The 20,013-nt window shown below is 44.6% G+C and overlaps 1 protein-coding gene across 1 annotated transcript; it reads right to left on the reverse strand.

Annotated features, from left to right (window-relative positions):
• Nucleotides 1-225: 225 nt before the first annotated feature.
• AGMAT (agmatinase) lies at nt 226-12,858 on the reverse strand. The gene is made up of 7 exons (XM_050931849.1): nt 12,223-12,858; nt 10,593-10,795; nt 5,984-6,032; nt 3,674-3,869; nt 3,025-3,204; nt 2,415-2,499; nt 226-551 (listed from the first exon to the last, which is right to left on the reverse strand). The coding sequence occupies exons 1-7, from the start codon at nt 12,618-12,620 to the stop codon at nt 478-480; spliced, it is 1,185 nt and encodes a 394-aa protein (XP_050787806.1). The 5' UTR covers nt 12,621-12,858; the 3' UTR covers nt 226-477.
• Between the last annotated feature and the right edge of the window lie 7,155 nt (nt 12,859-20,013).

Raw genomic sequence — 20,013 nt, forward strand, 5'->3', positions numbered from 1 at the left:
AGGTTTAATTTTAGTGGGGAAAAATCCTTACTAGGCACTTCCAAAAGAAACCTCCATTTTAGATCATAGCTGCCAGTTTTTATATTGAAAGAATTCAAGCTGCAGTCGCTGGATTCATGTGCTGCTAAGCCACATTACTACAGCACCGTGAACAATAAGCCTGCCCCCCAAATTCCAGCATCTCTTCTACCTGCTGCTTAGAGCATATGAGGAGCTTGAAATGACTGTCTGGTGAGGAATGGTTTTTATTCTCTACCACAAAGCTTAGCTTTCCCTTGCCTCTTCTCTACCTGCAGAGAGTGAGGGACGACAGAAATTAAAAGTAAAATCTGAGTTGTTCCATTCAGGCTTCTTTCTTCATTCGTATTGTGTCAAAGTATTTGCGCGGAAAGGCTGGGAATATTAAACTCATCATGTAGGTGAAGAGATAGTGGTCGTGACTTGATTTGCATAAGCTGGAGCCCGCCCTACATGGCTTTAAATCGTTTTGACTCGCGGGAGTGCGCACAGCATTTCAAACAGCAGATTTGCTCCCATGAGGGCTGTGTTACCTACAAACAAAGAAAAAAACCATGACTATCCAATGGCTTCCAATTAAAGGGTCAGTCAGAAAGTCCTTACGACAAGGAGTTCTTTTCCAACTCTTCCTCTGACACCAAGGCCCCAATCCTGTAATTGACTCCATGTTGGCAGAGGCTTATTCAAGTCCACGACGTGCTCCTGCACAAATTCACTTGCCGCACTGAGACCAGATGCTTAAAAGCCATACACCAGTGAAAAGCTGTCTGTGCTGGTAAACTACAAATGTAGTTATGCTGAGTGCTTTAGTTCTACCCAACTGACTTCTTGTCTTCAAATAGAATCTCTACCCCAACCCCAGGAAATAAATTAGAGTATTTAATAGTCAACAGCTGAACCAATACACAAGTAACTTAATGCTTAGTCACACAAGTTTCATTTGCTCAGTACACTAAGGCTGTATCTAACGTGCCAAAACACAGATCGCGCCCCCTAATTCACAGCTGGTGCTACTTCCTTAGGGAGCGCCTTGGCGGAAAGCTGTCGTCTCTACCATTGTAGGAGGGAAGAGAACACACTCAGTCCTGTCCATACTATCACACACCACTGCTACACTGTTGGAGCGACACCAGTGGTGAAATGCACAGCTGACTTTTGCCAGCATAAATGCAACCTAAGACTCCAAGTCTGTCCCTTTATGTGTATAGCTCACACTGAAATCAATCTAAAGGCAGAGTGGCCCCAGAACAGGACGTTCCAGTGTTGTTATAGTCTCTACAGATCTCCAGGAACCAGATACAGTGTTTGCTTTGCTTGGTTTTTTTTGTTTGTTTGTTTTTGTAAAGCAGGCACTTCTCCCCCTGCATGAGCCTGGCTGTGGGTATATACATATGACAAAGTCAGTTCCATTTGCAGCAGAGCGTTCTGCTAAAGAAAGTGACAGCTGTGCCTTTGGCAGTACAGGAGCCAAATGCAGGCATCATCTTATAGGATGCACTTTGCCTACTACCGTTTCAGAACGTAATTGGTTCAAACAGTGTTTTTTCTAAATTAAATTTGTTTTGAGTATTGTTTTTTTCTTTACTGCTATTGAAGCATGGAGTCGCCTCTGTCATCAAGGGCAGGACCAATATCTCCTTGTACTGCTGTGGCAGCCACGTAAATGCAGAGGAAGCATTGCTTAGTGGTTAAAGCACAGGACTTTGACTCCAGAAATCTGGCTTTCATTTACAGCCTCCACCAGGCAGTTTGGTGAGTGACCTGTGACAGGTCCTGTCACCTCCCTCTACCTCAGTTTTTCCAATCTGAAAAGGGAGCTACAAGGGGACCAAGTGGATCAGACCAGTAGTGCTTGAGGTGCTTGCACTGAAGGTGCTATAGAACTGCAGAATGGAAGTACAGATTTACACAAGCATAGCAGTTCATTCACAAGTGCTTCTTACCTTCCAGCTGTGTAGAGGACTGAGCTGAGTTTTGACTAATGCTGAGGAATCCACTTCTTGATTACAGAAGAGCTGTGGCCTCTCTTGTTTACACAGCACTACTGTCCCCGACATCCTGGTGGTCACACACTCTAGCATACCCTGAAATAGCTGTTGCTAGATTCCTAAGGACTACTCTGCATTTTCTTAAATATTCTCCTGCAGCATGCTGTTTGAATTGTCTATAACACACAGAATAGAAATAGCCGACTACAAATATTCCCGACAGCCATCACTATGTTCCCTAGGGATGCTCAAACTGTCCAGGACCAAATCTCTGTCGATTTTGCTTTGAACTCTATAGACAGCGTCCAGTGCCCACAGCTAAACAGGACCCAATCTGCTACTGACAAACATTGGATGCAGCATTTCTCTAACTTTGCAATATGGTCCCAAATATTTCCTTTGACTCACCAGAAGCATCATAGATTGGTGCAACTTCAACAAGATCGCATCCCACTATATTCAGTCCTTTGCACCCACGAATGATCTCCAAAGCCTAGGGAAGGTAATAAAGGGCTAGTTACCAGGTACCCAAATTGTTAACTTTGAAAACATTCTATATATTTAAATAGCCAAGGGGGTGGTTTTGTTTTTAAACACAGCTGACATGAAATCTGTGAAAATACAGTCCATACAATTCCCATCCAAGATCACTGCTGTACCCTGGTGCTCTTTGCTAAACCAGAGTGAGCAGAAAGCAGAGGATTAGATGTATAAATACTGAGACACCATCAAACTGTACATCAGCTCAATCTCCCTTAGCGGTGGCTTTTCCTAGACTAGAAGGGTAAATTCCAGTCTCTCTGTATATTCTAGGCAGGACACAATAGGAGCTCTCAATGATTTCAGTTCCCGATATGCCAGTTTTCTTGTTTAAAGACTTCTAAATCCCACGTAGATCCTTGACCCTTAGATTTCTAGGAGGCGGACAGTGTAAGCCCTGAGACTTCCTTTAAAAGGAGCCAGGTTTTCCCTGCATCCACTCTGCACATTCAGAAATAGAGTCTGAGCATCTCCTTACCTGAGCAGGTGTGAGACCAGCAATTTCAGGTGTCCCTGTGCCAGGGGCGTATGCAGGGTCTAATCCATCAATATCAAAGCTGATGTAAATGGGCTTGGCTCCCATCTGCTTTCTCACCTCCGCCATCAGTGGTACCAAGGACTTGAGCCAGCAGTCTTCAGCCAGGACAACACGGAAACCCTGTTGGAGGCAGAAAAAAAAAAAAGTTGGGCTTCCACTGCCTGAAACACGCTGCTGGGGAAAGGAACCGGGTGCAGAGAGCAGTGGTCCAGTGTAATGTTTATGCAAACAGCTCTAAGTGGCCAAAGCAAGTGTCTTCTGCAGATCATAAGTGGTGCTGGAGGAGGGGACAATAAATGAGAAGCTTGGCAGTGAGTGGCTTTTTTCCTGCTCTAAGTGTCTTAGTTGCAGGGATTGGAGTGGAAGAAGCGTTCCAGGGAGCGAGTCAGTTAACAAAAAATATCATCTTGCACCTCTTGTCTGAGGATCTCAAAATATGTCATACACACCCAGCAAGCCTCACAACTGCCGTCTCAGGAACCAGAGGGACATATTATTATTCCCAGCACTGAAATCAACGGCCGTGTGGCCCTGACAGCACAGGCAGGGCCCGGCGGAGGGTAGAGGTTTTGGCGGTGGTATACACTACCTGGTCCCGGCAGTATTTGTAGGGATCCGGGGTATAGGAGGAGCTTCTGATTCCGATCTGAACCACACGTTTGCAATCCAGGAGCCCCTCGTCCACACAGCGTCGGAATGGCGTTCCATGGTAGATCTTCTCCCCCAGCGCTGTGTCTCCTGTGTCGGTATGAGCATCCACGTGCACCAGTCCCACGGGACCATGCCTAATTGGGACAGGGCAGGCACAAACACTGCCTTAACTCCAGCCCCGTGCTCACATGCTTTGATTAACACAGGTGCTTACACTATTTCTGACCTTGTTCAGTCCGTCAGCATAAAATCTTGGATTCTTCACAATGATAGAGATCTAAACTCCAAACAGATCATACAATTGACTTGTCAAGGTCTCCTTCCCACCCTACATTCTTATGGCTTCAGACCTTTCAGCAGGCATCTTACTATTCAGCAGGTTCAGGAAGGCAACAAACACATGCTCTCTCACCAATTAACTCTAAGGCAAAGATCACGGGGGACAGAGTGGGGACACAAGATGCCGGCTGGGATCAGCACAAACAGGCTCTGGATAAGTGAGAGGAGCAAATGGGAAGATTGCCATCATCTAGCTATTGATTGACAGATACTGCTGCAGCCTGGCTTTATTCCTCACATGACTCTCCAACCCTGTCTGATTACATGAACCCTGGAATCCCAAATGTCTGCGGAGCCATTTGAAAGATAAGAAGAACAGTGGGAAGCGAAGATGGCTCCATCAGGAGCTCTTTAATGACCTGAAAATTAAAAAAGGAAGCCTAAAAAACATGAAAACCGGAGAAATTGCTGATGATGAGTATAAAAGAATAGCACAAGCATGGAGGGACAAAATCAGAAAGACAGGCACAAAATGAGTTACAACTACCAAGCGACATAAAAGACAATAAGAAGGAATACATGGGTAGGATTAGAAAGACAAAGGAAAGTGTAGGTCAGGGGTAGGCAACCTATGGCACGGGTGCCGAAGGCGGCACGCGAGCTGATTTTCAGTGGTACTCACACTGCCCGGATCCTGGCAACCAGTCTGGGGGGCTCTGCATTTTATTTTAATTTTAAATGAAGCTTCTTAAACATTTTGAAAACTTTATTTACGTTACATACAACAATAGTTTAGATCTATATTACAGACTTACAGAGAAAGACCTTCTAAAAAACATTAAAATGTATTACCGGCACGCGAAACCTTAAATCAGAGTGAATAAATGAAGACTTGGCACACCACTTCTGAAAGGTTGCCGACCCCTGGTGTAGGTCCTCCATTTAGCAGAGAAGGAGAGCTAATAACTGACCACATTAAGAAGCTGTGTAATGCCTATATTGCTACAGTCTTAACTAAAAAGGTAAATTGTGACCCAATACTTAACACAATTCATGTTAAGAACCAGGGGGAAGGAATGCAAGCCAAAATAGAGAAAGAACAAGTTAAAGAATATTTCTTTGAATTAGATGTATTCAAGTCACCAGGACCTGATGAAATTCATTTTAGGGGACTTAAGGAACTAGCTGGAGCAATCTCAGAACTGTTCATGATTATGTCTGAGAACCCAGGAAGGGCAAGTAAGGTCCCAAAGGACTGAAGAAAGGCAAACATAGTAATGATCTTTAAAAAGGGGAACAAAGAGGACCCGGGGAATTATAGACCAGTCAGCCTAACTTCAATATGTAAAAGAATCTGGAATATATTATTAAGTAATAAATTTGTGAGCACCTACAGAATAATAGGGTTATAAAGAATAGTCAAAATTGATTTATCAAGAAAAAATCATGCCAACCCAACCAAATTTCCTTTACGACAGGGTTACTTCATTACCCACTTGCCAGCGCACACGTATACAGGAAGACTTACAAGTAAAACAGAGCCATCTACAGTCAATTGTCCTGGTTAATGGGAGTAATTAAGATTCCAAACCACCATTAATGGCCCACACTTTGCGTAATTACAATAGGTCCTCAGAGTTATATTTCATATTTCTTGTTTCAGATACAAGAGTGGTACATTTACACAAATAGGATGACAACACTCAGTAGACTATAAGCTTTGTAATGATATTTTACAAGAGACCTTTTGCACAAAGCATGTTTTAGTTACATTATATTCACCCTCATCAGCATACTTTCATAAAATCATATAGAGTGCAATGTCACACCCTCTTAAGATCCCTTCCAGCCTGACATTTCTATGACTGCCCAGTAGAGCACAGACTCGACAACTCAAGGGGGACGTCACGTCTATCACCACAAGGTATCAGCTTTTTAAACATGCTCCATTTTCAGATTTTGAACTTACTTTTCTGCCACTGCCTGCAGGATCGGGTATGTTATTGTGTGATCACCACCTGCAATGGGACAGGGAACGGAGAACATGCTATGTAATAAGAACAGGCCAGCACTGAACAGTAGCAAGCTACATTCATATAGCACCTCTCCTCTTATAGGGGAACACATCAGCACTTCACAAAAAGAGAGATCATCCTTTAGAAGTAACAGCCTTTATTCATCTAATTACCTTCCCTGAAGCTTTAAATTGGTGACTGATAGTATTAAAAGGGGCAGCTTCTCTTAATAAAAGCTCTCAAAAATCCAGCCAGCCGTCATTCTCTTGTTGTAGCTGGTACTCAAGGCCAGCATCTGAATGCAGATACCTGGTACACAGATGGATATCCAGGAGTCACTTCATCTCCTACTTGCAGCTGCCTCTGGGTTGTGTCGCAGCTGGGACTTAATCAACAGCAATGCTACACAACAGTTGAGGAGCAGAACACCACCATATGCCACTGAAATTTCAATGAGCATTTGGGAAGGTCGAATGTTATTACCCAAACTGGAATCGAGTCAGGACACAGACACTTATCTCTTGCAAAAAGTGGCATGGTATCTTTGATGAGCACAAGCAGTTTGGAACTCTGTTGTAAGTTTTATCTGAAAGATGCTACCGGGGTGGTGCTCTGCTCTGTTCAATGTTGATATCAATCGGCTGCGTGCGTGTGTTCCCTCTGTGTGCTATCCCAGCTCTGCGCAAATAGCTGACACAGCAGACCCCGAGAGAACCCCCAATGACCACAGACTCTAGTAAGGTACAAAGGTGCGTCGGCCAGATTTATTGTTGAAGAAAAACACAGTCTCCAGCTCCCTGGCAAACGAAGTCCAAGGTGCTGTTAAGGTGCAGCTAGCCAGTACACATGTGCTCCCTGGCAATGAACTCAGCTCAGTCAGTGGTGGGACTTTCCACTGCCCCCCTAGGCTGGACAAAGACACCGCCCCAGGGATGCCTTCTTATACACAGGTACAAACAAGTTACACATCACTCCTGACGTATGAGGTGCAACCCCTCTACGTAGCAAGGTACAACCCCTCTACGTAGTAAGGTGCCGCCTCTCACCTTGTACATGTTGGTTCGAACAAAACAACTCTATCCATCATATTACCCTTTGGCCCTGTCATTGGGATGGGTCAGCCTGTTCCTTGTTATCTGTGTGGAGTGTACAAGTATGCGAATATTCTGATATCTGGTGTCCAGTACCTTTTAGGTTTGTCTCTTTTTGCAGCACCAGCCCTTTCCTTGCCAGCTTCTGTGAGCAGGGCCTGCCTCTGGCTCACAGCTTAACTTTGCTTTATGTTAGCAAAGTCTTGACCATTACTTTAGTTTAGGCCTTAGGCCTCATACCGGGCCTCTGATACCAAGGTTTGTATCTCAGGGCCTCCTCTTACTACATTCCCCCACTTTTTGTCTTTTTACGGGGAGGATGTTTACCCATCGTCCCAGAAAAGCATAACGCATGGACTAAAGATAACAGTGTTTAGCCCACTAGGTTATGTGGTTATCTTACTTTACCATCCATTCACTCATGCCTCATCTGACTCTAGTCTATACATTCCCACGTACGACTGATAATTGGATAATAAAATCTGTCTATTTTTTAGTCCCTTATTGTGGGCCTGGGAACGTCAGGCCCGGGACCATGACTGAGTCTTAGAGGCACTCCCAAATAATTAATATAGATGAATTATATGGATATGGCATATATATTTGTAGTGTGTATGGGCATGTATGTATGTGTACCTATGACACCACTTTATATCCAAGCGTAACCATGTTTTTCCAGTCTGCTGGTGTACTCTGGCCCTTTTACTTTGGTGACACAGATAGAAACACACTCCTATTAGGGCAATTCCAGTTATCACCTGTTTCATCATTAGTAGTAGGCTGTGTTTTGAAATACTGGGATCGGGATTATGATAGTGTGTCCCACAGTGCTATGTGTATGAGAAATAAAACATAAATTTGGAGTAGTGACACTACCAGTGAGGCCTTTATATATAAATACATTGTAATTAGTTACTACACAGTACTGTCCGTTCATGTTATAGGTTACCCTTACTGATGGTTGTCACCCTCTGGTCAGCTTCACTGGGCAGGAAACAGAAGTGGGTAGCGTCTCTGTTCCATTGGTTGAACTGCTCTGTGATACACCAGTAGTTGATGTAGATCCAGTTGTTTCTTATGGATGCTGTCTTCCAGATAACCTACTGAATGGACAGTACTGTGTAGTAACTAATTACAATATATTTATATATAAAGGCCTCAATGGTAGTGTTTCTGTTTTATTTCTCATATACATAGCACTGTGGGACACACTATCATAATCCCAAATGTATTAATTAATGGCACCTCCAGAACTATACAGGGGTGTTTGGCTCCATATTGACTCAGAGGGAAGAGCACCACCTATTGAATCTCCAGCACCATGAGGGTTTCTTACAAGGTCTCCTTTCCAGCTACTTTCTGATGTGGGCCCAACGCTGCTTAGCTGTGAGAGCTGAAGAGCTCGTCATACAAAGTGATAGAGCTCCAATTAATAAAGAAAAATCTGCCAGTTCCTAGTTGCGATATCCCACCTCTTACTTTGGTAAAAGGGATGGCGTGAGATCTGTGGGTGACTGGATTTCTCTCGTGCTACAGCAGGAATTTGAAGTGAGGGATCCTAGCTTTGTGTTATAAATACAGGCATCACATATTTCTAAATACGGACTCTGGGCATTTGAGTAGCCTGACACTGATTTGTAATCCAAGCCCTCACTCTATATGTTCACAACAGTGAAGTGAGTTTCAGATTGAAAAGTCATAGGTGCCCTAGGGTTAAACAGTAATTGCATGTGTGCACACACCAATACAAGTCCAAATCGCTTTCTGCCATGAAACTAATACATTGCATAAGGTTTGATTCAATTTAAAACCCTAAACATTTTTGTTATGGGCATATGCTCTCATTTCAGGTCCTACTGAACAGGTTAACAAAATAAACGGCTGAATATGATCTTAAATGTAATTTTAATTTGTGTTCAGTAGAGAACAATGAAACAGCCTCGTCTCTAACCTCTGTTACTCATTTTTGACACAGCATAAGAGCATCGTCCAGTCCAGGTATCGTGGATGATATGGCAATCACAGTCCCTGATTTAACACAGAGTCCTGGGCAAAGGTTAGATTTATTATGCACCTTTTACGATGCTCTGTTATTTCTGATTAAATTATGCTGGCAGAAGAGGACACACTGCCTGGATCTACAGGTGGCCTATCTGTTGAAGCCATTAGGCTACACTCATTATGCATCTGACATAGACAATCACAACCATAATATAATAGTCCCACTTGAAACATTTGCCCCAATGGTCATTCCAACCTTCAACTCTTAAATGTCTAGGGGGAGTATGTGCCCAACCGCCACGTGTTCAGAATCCCCTGGTCCTATGGAATTTTCCTCCTCGAACCATCCCAGATAGCAATGGGATGTTAACTACTTTGTCTCCATTAAAGGAACATTGCTGCAAGGTACAGTAAACCATGCCAGCCAGAAAAGGAGCCCAACACAGGCCTGGAATTTACTATTAACACATATAAATGGTAGATGAATTTCCAAAAAAAACCAAAAACTTTTCTATTCTCACATTAGAAGAATATTCCTTTATTCCTTATTCAGAAACTTTTTTTTCTTTTAAGAAAGGCAGCATTTCAGGATACAACCTTCCATCATATCCAGAGCAAACGTTCATTGTTGTTGGTTTGATTAGCTACCCACCTTCACAACCAGGTGGTATGGAGAGTGGGACATCTGAGCACAAGGACAGGAGTCAAGACCTCTGGGTTCTACTCACAGCTCTGCCACAAATTGATGGCTGAGCTTGGGGCAGTCATTTAGGACAGTGGCTCTCAGCCTTTCCAGACTACTGTCCCCCTTTCAGGAGTCTGATTTGTCTTGCGTACCTGCATGGTTCACCTCACTTAAAAACTGCTTGATTACAAAACCAGACATAAAAATACACAGCTGTCACAGCCAATGTTCCCTCTAATTTTTTACATCCATGTGCGGAATGAATTTTGCTATGTGCACCAATAGGGAGGTGATGTGTGGCGGGGGTGGGGCCAAGGGGTTTGGAATGTGGGAAGGGGCTCAGGGCTGGGGCAGAGGGTTGGAGTGCGGGGGGTGAGGGCTCTGTCTGCGGGTGCGGGCTCTGGGGTGGGGCCGGGGATGAGGGGTTTGGTGTGTAGGCTGCCCCAGGGCTGCAGCGGGGAGAGAGGACCCCCCCCAGCTCTCTCTCACTGCAGTAGCTTGAGGGAGAGGTGCCTCTCCCCTAGCCCTGGCCCCAGAGCTGAACCAGCAGCAGCAAAGGTCTGGGAGCGGCTGAAGGAGACTGAATTATCTCAGTGGGGAGGAGGAGAGAGTAGCTCTCTTGCACTCTCAAGACCCTGTTAATAAATTAGTCTATATCCATTGCAGTGCATAGGACAGAAGGGGGGAGGCAGCTTTAATGGATCCTGCTATTCTTCCGAGTGCCCATATAATAACTGGTGTTTAAACAGCAAAGGATGAGATTGGGCCCAGCCCTGGGTTCCTTACCCAGTGTGAGGGGAATGCAGCCAGCTGCCACAATCTTCTGATAGGCTTCTCGGATTTGCCTGCAGCTGTCCTGCAGGTTGTAGAGGTTCACATTCACATCACCAATGTCAGCAACCATGAGGGAATGGAAAGGTGCTGCCCCAGTGCTGGGGTTATACGTCCTCACCATGCATGACTCGGCTCGAATCTGGCGAGGGCCGAACCTGGAAGGGAAAGAATCCCACACTTTGTTATCTGGGATGGTTCGGGGAGGAAACTTCCATAGGACCAGGGGATTCTGAACACGTGGCTGGTTGGGTACACACTCCCCCTAGACACTTAGGAGTTGAAGGTTGGAATGAACATTGGGGCAAATGTTTCAAGTAGGACTATTATATTATGGTTGTGATTGTCTATATCAGATGCATAATGAGTATGGCCTAATGGCTTCAACAGATAGGTCACCTGTAGATCCAGGCAGAGAGCTTACTGCAAATCTAGAGTGTGTGCAAAGACTTTCACATGCGACTCTGATTCTGAGTGGCCAACTTGAGAAGATTTTCAGGGGCCTGCTTTTCAGAAATACTGAACACCCGCCTTTTCAACCTCCGCTCCCTTTAAAGTGTCTCACTTTGGGCACCCTAAATTATCAGGTGCTTTTGAAACTCTTTGCCAGTAACACTAGATTTACAATCAGGTCTCTGATTGGAGCCACACATGATCCATCTGCTGAAGTGCTTAGGCCATGCTCATGACTGGAAAGCCTGAAATGAGCATCTCCCTTCAGCATCCATCATGCTCAATGGACACTCACGAACACTCTTAGGTTTGCAGCCTCCACAGAGCCATCCCAACCCCTTGCCCTGAGTCCCCTGCCGCACTCTGCACCACTCCTGCACCCCAACCCCTTTCCCTGAGCCCCCTCTCACATATCGCACCTCCTCCCACACCCCAATCCTCTGCCTCAGCCCCACATTCATAGCCCTGCATACAATTTCCCCTCCCAGATGTGGCCCTTGGGCCAAAAAGTTTGCCCACCCCTGATCTAGACAGGTAAATCCACATTCCTTTGTCTAAGGCAAGTTGGTTTATCAGCTCTGTCCACAACATATTATAAGAACATATTTTCAGCACCCACACAACTCTATGCACCTCCCATACATACATCACACGGATGTTCATGGCTAGCATGTCACCAGTTTTCATAAAAGACTTTACTCAATGTGTGTTCATAGCTCAATAATATTATATTCCATCAGTTGATTCAATTGCAAATTCTTTGAGGTTCAGACCCCTGTTCTCCCCCTGGGGTGTCTGTACCCTGATTGTCACATTACAAAACCACTCTGACAACTGGCACCTTCACAGGACTGAATGGTACCAAGAGCAAACCACCTTCTCCTGCTTTTGCTTGGTCCCTGCAGGACGGGGCAGAGGCAGACTCACAGGGCAGAACGGAAACTTGGCATGCTGCTGCATCTGTTCCCTGGAATAAAAAGAAGGACCCACACTACTGGGCAGCCAGTCCCGCATCTTTCACCAGCAGACTCCCCTGGGATTTTTCTTGAAGAGTCATTAGACAGTAAATGCCCCCATCCCATGGATTGTGGCTTCCCCCTCCTCAGATCATAGCCTAACACCTGCCCCTTACCTTGCACCAGGACGGTTGGAGGTTCCTGTGTCAAGGGGCACCCCAACAAATGCAGCATCTAGTCCCTCCGGTGAAGTCTGAATGGGCAGCTTCATCATGGAGCAGACCCCCACGGGCCTGGCTATGAGCTGAGCACTGGGAGGCAGATTGAAGCTAGAGCCAGTGAGAAAGCGGCGAGGGGCACCGTGCCCAGCGAGCAGGCTCTCTGAGCCCCCATGGTGGAAGCTAGGCAAGGAGCCAGCTGCAGGAGGGTGAGCTGTGACCCACACACACAGGCTAGCTCTGGGGCTGCTCAGCAAAGGTGGCTGGAGCTTGGCTGCCAGGAAAGTTGCCGAGAACCTCAGAGGGCAAAGCATTTTCCGGAGCAGCTGGCTGCCACGCACGAAGAGGGGCTCCATCCCGCACCCCTTGCTTACCCCTCCTCCCCCAGCACAGCACCCACAGCCACAGCTGGCCCTGCAGGTTCAAAGCAGAGAGAGGCTGGGATAGCAGAGACACACAGCACTTATTTCACCCCCCTCACTCCTTCTCCCCTGGCAGGGTCAAAGTACAGCTCCCAGAGAAGCAACAGCTTTAAATTCAGCCCTCTGCTTTGCCCCTAATCAATTTCCTCTGTCCGCCCCCCTTCTCCCCTTGCATTCTGGGAAAGGAAGTCTTTTCTTACTCTGGGTTTGTCAGATGCAGCGTCAGGGATCCCAGAGTCTACTCAGCCAAGTGGCCGGAGCAACTTGAATTTGTGCCACATGGAGCATTATCGCAGTGCTCAGACGTGGCCAGGTTCCAGCTTGCAACATGTTGGTTTAAATCAAGCAGCCGGTAGTCCCCGCACCTCCTGATTAAAGGAAAAGGCAGCCACAGGCCTCACTGCAGAACTGCCTGGGCAACTTTTGCCTGTTAGTCAAAGGGATCCTTTGCAAGGGAGGTCAATAGAAAGGAGCATAAACACTGCCAAATTAAGTGTAAAAATGTAATCAGAAAAGCCAAAGAGGAGTTTGAAGAACGGCTAGCCAAAAACTCAAAAGGCAGTGACAAAATGTTTTTAAAGTACATCAGAAGCAGGAAGCCTGCTAAACAACCAGTGGGGCCCCTGGACGAAGGAGATACAACAGGAGCACTTAAAGACGATAAAGTTATTGCAGAGAAACTAAATGAATTCTTTGCTTCAGTCTTCATGGCTGAGGATGTTAGGGAGATTCCCAAACCTGAGTCATCCTTTGTAGGTGACAAATCTGAGGAATTGTCACAGATTGAAGTGTCACTAGAGGAGGTTTTGGAATTAATTGATAAACTTAACATTAACAAGTCACCAGGACCAGATGGCATTCACCCAAGAGTTCTGAAAAAGGTCAAACGTGAAATATGTGGAACTACTAACTATGATTTTTAACCTGTCCTTTAAATTGGCTTCTGTACCCAATGACTGGAAGATAGCTAATATAATGCCAATATTTAAAAAGGGCTCTAGAAGTGATCCAAGCATTTACAGACCGGTAAGTCTACCGTTTATACTGGGCAAATTAGTTGAAACAATAGTAAAGAATAAAATTGTCATACACATAGAAGAACATAAATTGTTGGGCAAAAGTCAACATGGTTTCTGTAAAGGGAAAGTGTGTCTTACTAATCTATTAGAGCTCTTTGAAGGGGTCAAAGGGGATCCAGTGACTAAATGGTAATTTTTTAGAAAAGAGGGGTAACTAGTGGTGTTCCCCAAGGGTCAGTCCTAGGACCAATCCTATTCAATTTATTCATAATCTGGAGAAAGGGGTAAAAAGTGAGGTGGCAAAGTTTGCAAATGATACTAAACTGCTCAAGATAGTTAAGACCAAAGCAGACTGTGAAGAACTTCAAGAAGATCTCACAAAACTAAGTGATTGGGGAACAAAATGGCAAATGAAATTTAATGTGGATAAATGTAAAGTAATGCACATTTGGAAAAATAACCCCAACTATACATACAATATGATGGGGGCTAATTTAGCTACAGCTAATCAGGAAAGAGATCATGGAGTCCTTGTGGATAGTTCTCTGAAGACGTCCACACAGTGTGCTGCGGCAATCAAAAAAGCAAACATATACTGGCATTAGAAAAGGTTCAGAGGAGGGCAACTAAAATGATTAGGGGGTTGGAACAAGTCCCATATGAGGAAAGATTGAAGAGGCTAGGACTTTTCAGCTTGGAGAAGAGGAGACTAAGGAGGGATATGGGAGAGGTATATAAAATCATGAGTGATGTGGAGAAAGTGAATAAGGAAAAGTTATTTACTTGTTTCCATAATATAAGAACTAGGGTCCACCAAATGAAACTAATGGGCAGCAGGTTTAAAACAAATAAAAGGAAGTTCTTCTTCACACAGTGCATAGTCAACTTGTGGAACTCCTTGCCTGAGGAGGTTGTGAAGGCTAGGACTATAACAGGGTTTAAAAGAGAACTGGATAAATTCATGGAGACTAAGTCCATCAATGGCTATTAGCCAGGCTGGGTAAGGAATGGTGTCCCTAGCCTCTGTTTGTCAGAGGGTGGTGATGGACGGCAGGAGAGAGATCACTTGATCATTGCCTGTTAGGTTCACTCCCTCTGGGGCACCTGGCAGTGGCCACTGTTGGTAGACACGATACTGGGCTGGATGGACCTTTGGTCTGACCCAGTACGGATATTTTATGTTCTTAAAATTTACCACTAGAATTATGAGTTGCCTTCACTGCCGCACTGCAATACACTTTGATGGGGAATGCAGCAGCTCTATAAATGGGTCAGATGTCATAGCAATGGTTTAGGGAAAAGAGAAGATTTTTTTCTTCACATCTCACCCTCTGTCTTTCCATTTTCTTGACGACCACATGATTTCAGCGTGAGCCTTGTCTATTAGGTCTCCAATGACAATTCTCCAGGGGAGTTATACAGATTTGCCCCAGTTCCAGCTACTGATGCCCAGCTGAACTAGTGCAAACCCCAAGCATATACAAAGGGAGTCCCAATATGCAGCTGTAGCACTTAAAGCAAAGTAAGCGGTATCAACACAAATTGCAGCTTTCCTTTTCCAAGGGATGTGCATGGGGCAGCTATACTGGTAACCAGCCATTGCTGACTGGATTCAGAGAAAGTCCCCAGGGAAGCCTGGGCCTTAGTCAACAGAAAAGATTTTAGGTTGAGAGTAATACAATGCTAGAGTTTTATCACATTTTCGATTAATACCCGAGTGATATGAACTCTCATAGCAGGAAGTCCAAGAAATGGCAACTCCTTGTAACAGTGCAGCTGTGAACACTGTCAGTGTATATCAGGAAACTGGCAAACTCTCTGCCAAAATCCAGCTGTGACCAAAAGCTTCCAGTGAGGGTGTTCACCAGGGGGTTAAATACATTCTGATGATGGACACTCAGCATTTCTTTGCTTCACACACACACACACACACACCCCCAGCATTCCCATTTTTAGTATGCAGGAACCTGCAACCTTTCAAAAAACAATATTAATCTTGGCTAGAGATGGTTGAAACATTTTCAACAAACTGGAATTTCAGCAAAGCTGAAACATTTCATGTGGACATATCAGTTTTTAGGAAAGTTTTGGCAAGAATATTGTGTGTGCATGCAAGAATACACACATGCTCTGTTCCCTGGTGGCAAGACTGCTGGCCTGGGATGTTGGAAGGTTCAAATCCCTGCTCTGCCTGATTCAGACTCATCTAGGATGAAAATCTCTGCTCTAAATCAAGCAGAGATTGTACCTGGACCGTCTCACCCTTATCTTCCCCAATCAAAAAGCTTGCGTTTCAACCTGAAAACAGACATCAATGTAATTCAATTTTCACGAAAACCTCAAAAGGTACAGTGAAGCAGAATTGCTGTCCTCCTGCCAGCTCTAGTTCTGGTAGCTGGGCTGAACAAGATCAAACCAGCTTGAATATCCGAGGCTCACTTGCATTTCATGCCAAGCAGGCTTGACTCAGATGATGCAAGGAAGCTGTGAGATGTATTGACTACAGTAGTTGAAATGCCTTGAGTCAAGATGGGTGAAAATATTAAGAGTATTGTGATGTGGGGAGATTGGTTAGACATGGATGTGCTCAGATGGTAGTTAGTGGAAGCATCTGCCTTTCCAGCCTTAATTGGTGGTGTATCACCACACCTCTTTTCTCCATTTATATCAAAGCACCGGACATATCTTTTTCTTTGTCTCTTCCAGGAATGTATATTTAACATCTGAATGACCTCTGCTTTGTAATTGGAACCCTGGTCCTCTGCCCCTTTTGGTTTTGTCTTCACTTGGCGACACTGTGTCTCACTGGTGGTCCCTGGCCTAATAATCACCCAGCATACTTAGGTGCATTGTAAGTAACAAATGCATTTTGAAAACTTCCTACTTCAGGATGCCAGTTGATTGCATGCAGAGTTCAAAGGAGTACCCTACACAACTAGCTATGTGCACTATGGGTTTTTCTTCACTTTCCATTGAAGCATGAGGTCACAGTGAAAAGCAGGATACTGGCTTGGCTGGATCAGTGGTCTGATCTGGTTGGCAAATGCTATATTTGGCTACATCTTCACGGGTAGCAATCGATTTCTCAGGGATCGATATATTGTGTCTCATCTAGACGCGATATATCGATCCCTGAACGCGCTCCTGTTGACTCCGGAACTCCACCAACGCGGATGGTGGTAGCGGAGTCAACAGGGGGAGCCGCGGACGTCGATCCTGCGCCATGAGGATGGTAGGTAACTCGATCTAAGATACTTCGACTTCAGCTACGTTATTCACGTAGCTGAAGTTGCGTATCTTAAATCGATTCCCTCCCCTAGTGTAGACAAGCCCTTTCTAACGCCACTCCCTACTGTTCTACAGACTGGAGCTTCTTAGAGACAGGAGGGGCATTCACATGTGTAAAGCAATCTGGTTCCAGGGTAGAACTTCTGACAATACCTCTTCATGCAAATAAATGCAGATGGCAGCCTCAGTTCTCTAGTTAAAGTGAAAATTAATGAATGCAGTGGAACATGTCCCAATTAACCCCCTTTCATAAAAGTGAAGCTGAGAATCTGTAAACTCAGGGGTTGTACCATATGACTGGAGAATTGCTAACATAGTTCCTATTTTTAAGAAAAGAAAAAAAAGTGATCCGGGTAACTATAGGCCTGTTAATTTGACATCTGTAGTATGCAAGGTCCTGGAAAAAAAATTGAAGGAGAAAGTAGTTAAGGACATTGAAGTCAATGGTAACTGGGACAAAACACAACATGGTTTTACAAAAGGTAGATCATGCCAAACCAGCCTGATCTCCTCCTTTGAGAAGGTAACAGATTTTTTAGACAAAGGAAATGCAGTGGATCTAATCTACCTCAATTTCAGTAAGGCATTTGATATGGTTCAACATGGGGAATTATTAGCTAAATTGGAAAATATGGGGATCAATATGAAAATTGAAAGGTGGATAAGGAACTGGTTAAAGGGGAGACTACAACAGGTCATACTGAAAGGTGAACTGTCAGGCTGGAAGGAAGTTACTAGTGGAGTTCCTCAGGGATTGGTTTTGGAACCAATCTTGTTTAATCTTTTTATTACTGACCTTAACACAAGAAGTGGGAATGTGCTAATAAAGTTTGTGGATGACACAAAGCTGGGAGGTATTGCTAATACAGAGGAGGACGGGGATATCATACAGGAAGATCTGGATGACTGGAGTAATAGTAATAGGATGAAATTTAATAGTGAAAAGTGCAAGGTCATGCATTCCGGGATTAATAACAAGAATTTTAGTTATAAATTGGGGATGTATCAGTTGGAAGTAACAGAGGAGGAGAAGGACCTTGGAGTATTGGTTGATCACAGGATGACTGTGAGCCGCCAATGTGATATGGCTATTAAAAAAGCTAATGCGGTCTTGGGATGCATCAGGCGAGGTATTTCCACTAAAGATAAGGAGGTGTTAGTACTGATATACAAGGCACTGGTGAGATCTCACCTGGAATATTGTGTGCAGTTCTGGTCTCCAATGTTTAAGAAGGATGAATTCAAACTGGAACAGGTTCAGAGAAGGGCTACTCAGATGATCTGAGGAATGGAAAACCTGTCCTATGAAAAGAGATTCAAAGAGCTTGGTTTGTTTAGCCTAACCAAAAGAAGGCTGAGGGGAGATATGATTGCTCTCTATAAATATATCAGAGGGATAAATATCAAGGAAGGAGAGGAATTATTTAAGCTCAGTACCAATGTGGACACAAGAACAAATGGATATAAACTGGACATTAGGATGTTTAGACTTGAAATCAGATGAAGGTTTCTAACCATTAGAGGAGTGAAGTTCTGGAACAGCCTTCCAAGGGGAGCAATAAGGTCAAAAGACATATCTGGCTTCAAGACTAAGTTTGATAAGTTTATGGAGAGGATGGTATGATGGGATAGCCTAATTTTGGCAATTAATTGATCTTTGATTATTAGCAGTAAATATGCCCAATGGCCTGTGATGGGATGCTAGAAGGGGTGGGATCTGAGTTACTACAGAGAATTCTTTCCCGAGTGTCTGGCTGGTGAGTCTTGCCCACATGCTCAAGGTTTAGCTGATTGCCATATTTGGGATCCAGAAGGAATTTTCCTCCAGGGCAGACTGGCAGAGGCCCTGACAGTTTTTCGCCTTCCTCTGCAGCGTGAGGCACGGGTCACTTGCTGGAGGATTCTCAGCACCTTGAGGTCTTTAAACCACAATTCAAGGACTTCAATAACTCAGACATACTTTAGGGGTTTGATACAGGAGTGGGTGGCTAAGATTCTGTGGCCTGCGTTGTGCAGGTGGTCAGACCAGATGATCATAATGGTCTCTTCTGACCTTAAAGTCTATGAGTCTATAATTCACCGCTGGGGTTGAAAGCTATCAGAAAAGTGACAGTGTTTACCCCTCCATCGACCAGAGATTTCAACTCAACAGTGATTATGCAACTACTATCAGCAGTGCTCCCGTGAGGTTACTAGCCCTCAGATCTTCTACAGCAGGGGTTCTCAAACTGAGGGTCAGGACCCCTCAGGGGGTTGCAAGGTTATTACAGGGGGGGGTCGCAAGCTATCAGACTCAACTCCAAACCCCGCTTTGCCTCCAGCATTTATAATGGTATTAAATATATTTAAAAGTGTTTTTCATGTATAAGGTGGGGAGGGGTCGCACTCAGAGCTTGCTGTGTGAAAGGGGTCACCAGTATAAAAGTTTGAGAACCACTTTTCTACAGGGTGTTACATAATACAGAGCAGCTCTGTGTGTGTTGGGGGAGAGATCCAACCCAGGTTTATATTCAGGACAATTAGTTACTGTTCCACTATCCACATTTATCATGGAAACATTGATAAGATTTGTCCAGTTCCGTGCTGCTATCTTGCAGGTTGTCGGAGATGCTGGCACCCCACCCTTGGGGGGCACAGAATGGGATGTTTCAGGAAACACCTCCTGCTTGGAACAACAGGTCATAAGCCACTTTGAAGCAAAAGATAAATGAAAAAAAGGCTAAGAGCCTCAAAAGCCAAATTGGATAAAAACTCCTACCTATCACAGTCCTGGTAACTGGCAGGGGACGTGGCTAGAAACAGCCTATCAACATAGACAGTATGTTGTTGAAGCAGAGCCCTGCCCTGCTAAACACAGGGTAGACTCCATAGTAAACAACCATGGTCTACATACCTGCAGTGAATTTTTCCAAGGCCCTTTCAGCCTGGGATAAAGCCCACCTCCCACTTCCAATTTACAGATAGCACCTGTAGGTGCTGCCATCCACGAACAATTAGACTGACCTCTACCAAGTTATGGG

The sequence above is a fragment of the Gopherus flavomarginatus genome, chromosome 21 (genome assembly GCF_025201925.1).
Source record: "Gopherus flavomarginatus isolate rGopFla2 chromosome 21, rGopFla2.mat.asm, whole genome shotgun sequence".
Taxonomy (NCBI): domain Eukaryota; kingdom Metazoa; phylum Chordata; order Testudines; family Testudinidae; genus Gopherus; species Gopherus flavomarginatus.

Bases quoted from the DNA above. Each gene is read 5' to 3' on its own strand.
- AGMAT (XM_050931849.1), bottom strand. From the start codon at position 12,620: ATGGAGCCCCTCTTCGTGCGTGGCAGCCAGCTGCTCCGGAAAATGCTT. The intron at 3,870-5,983 runs GTAAGTTCAAAA...TGTCCCAATTAG, and splicing joins CTGCAGGCAGTGGCAGAAAA to GCATGGTCCCGTGGGACTGG. The intron at 552-2,414 runs GTGAGTCAAAGG...CTTTGTTTGTAG, and splicing joins ACCAATCTATGATGCTTCTG to GTAACACAGCCCTCATGGGA.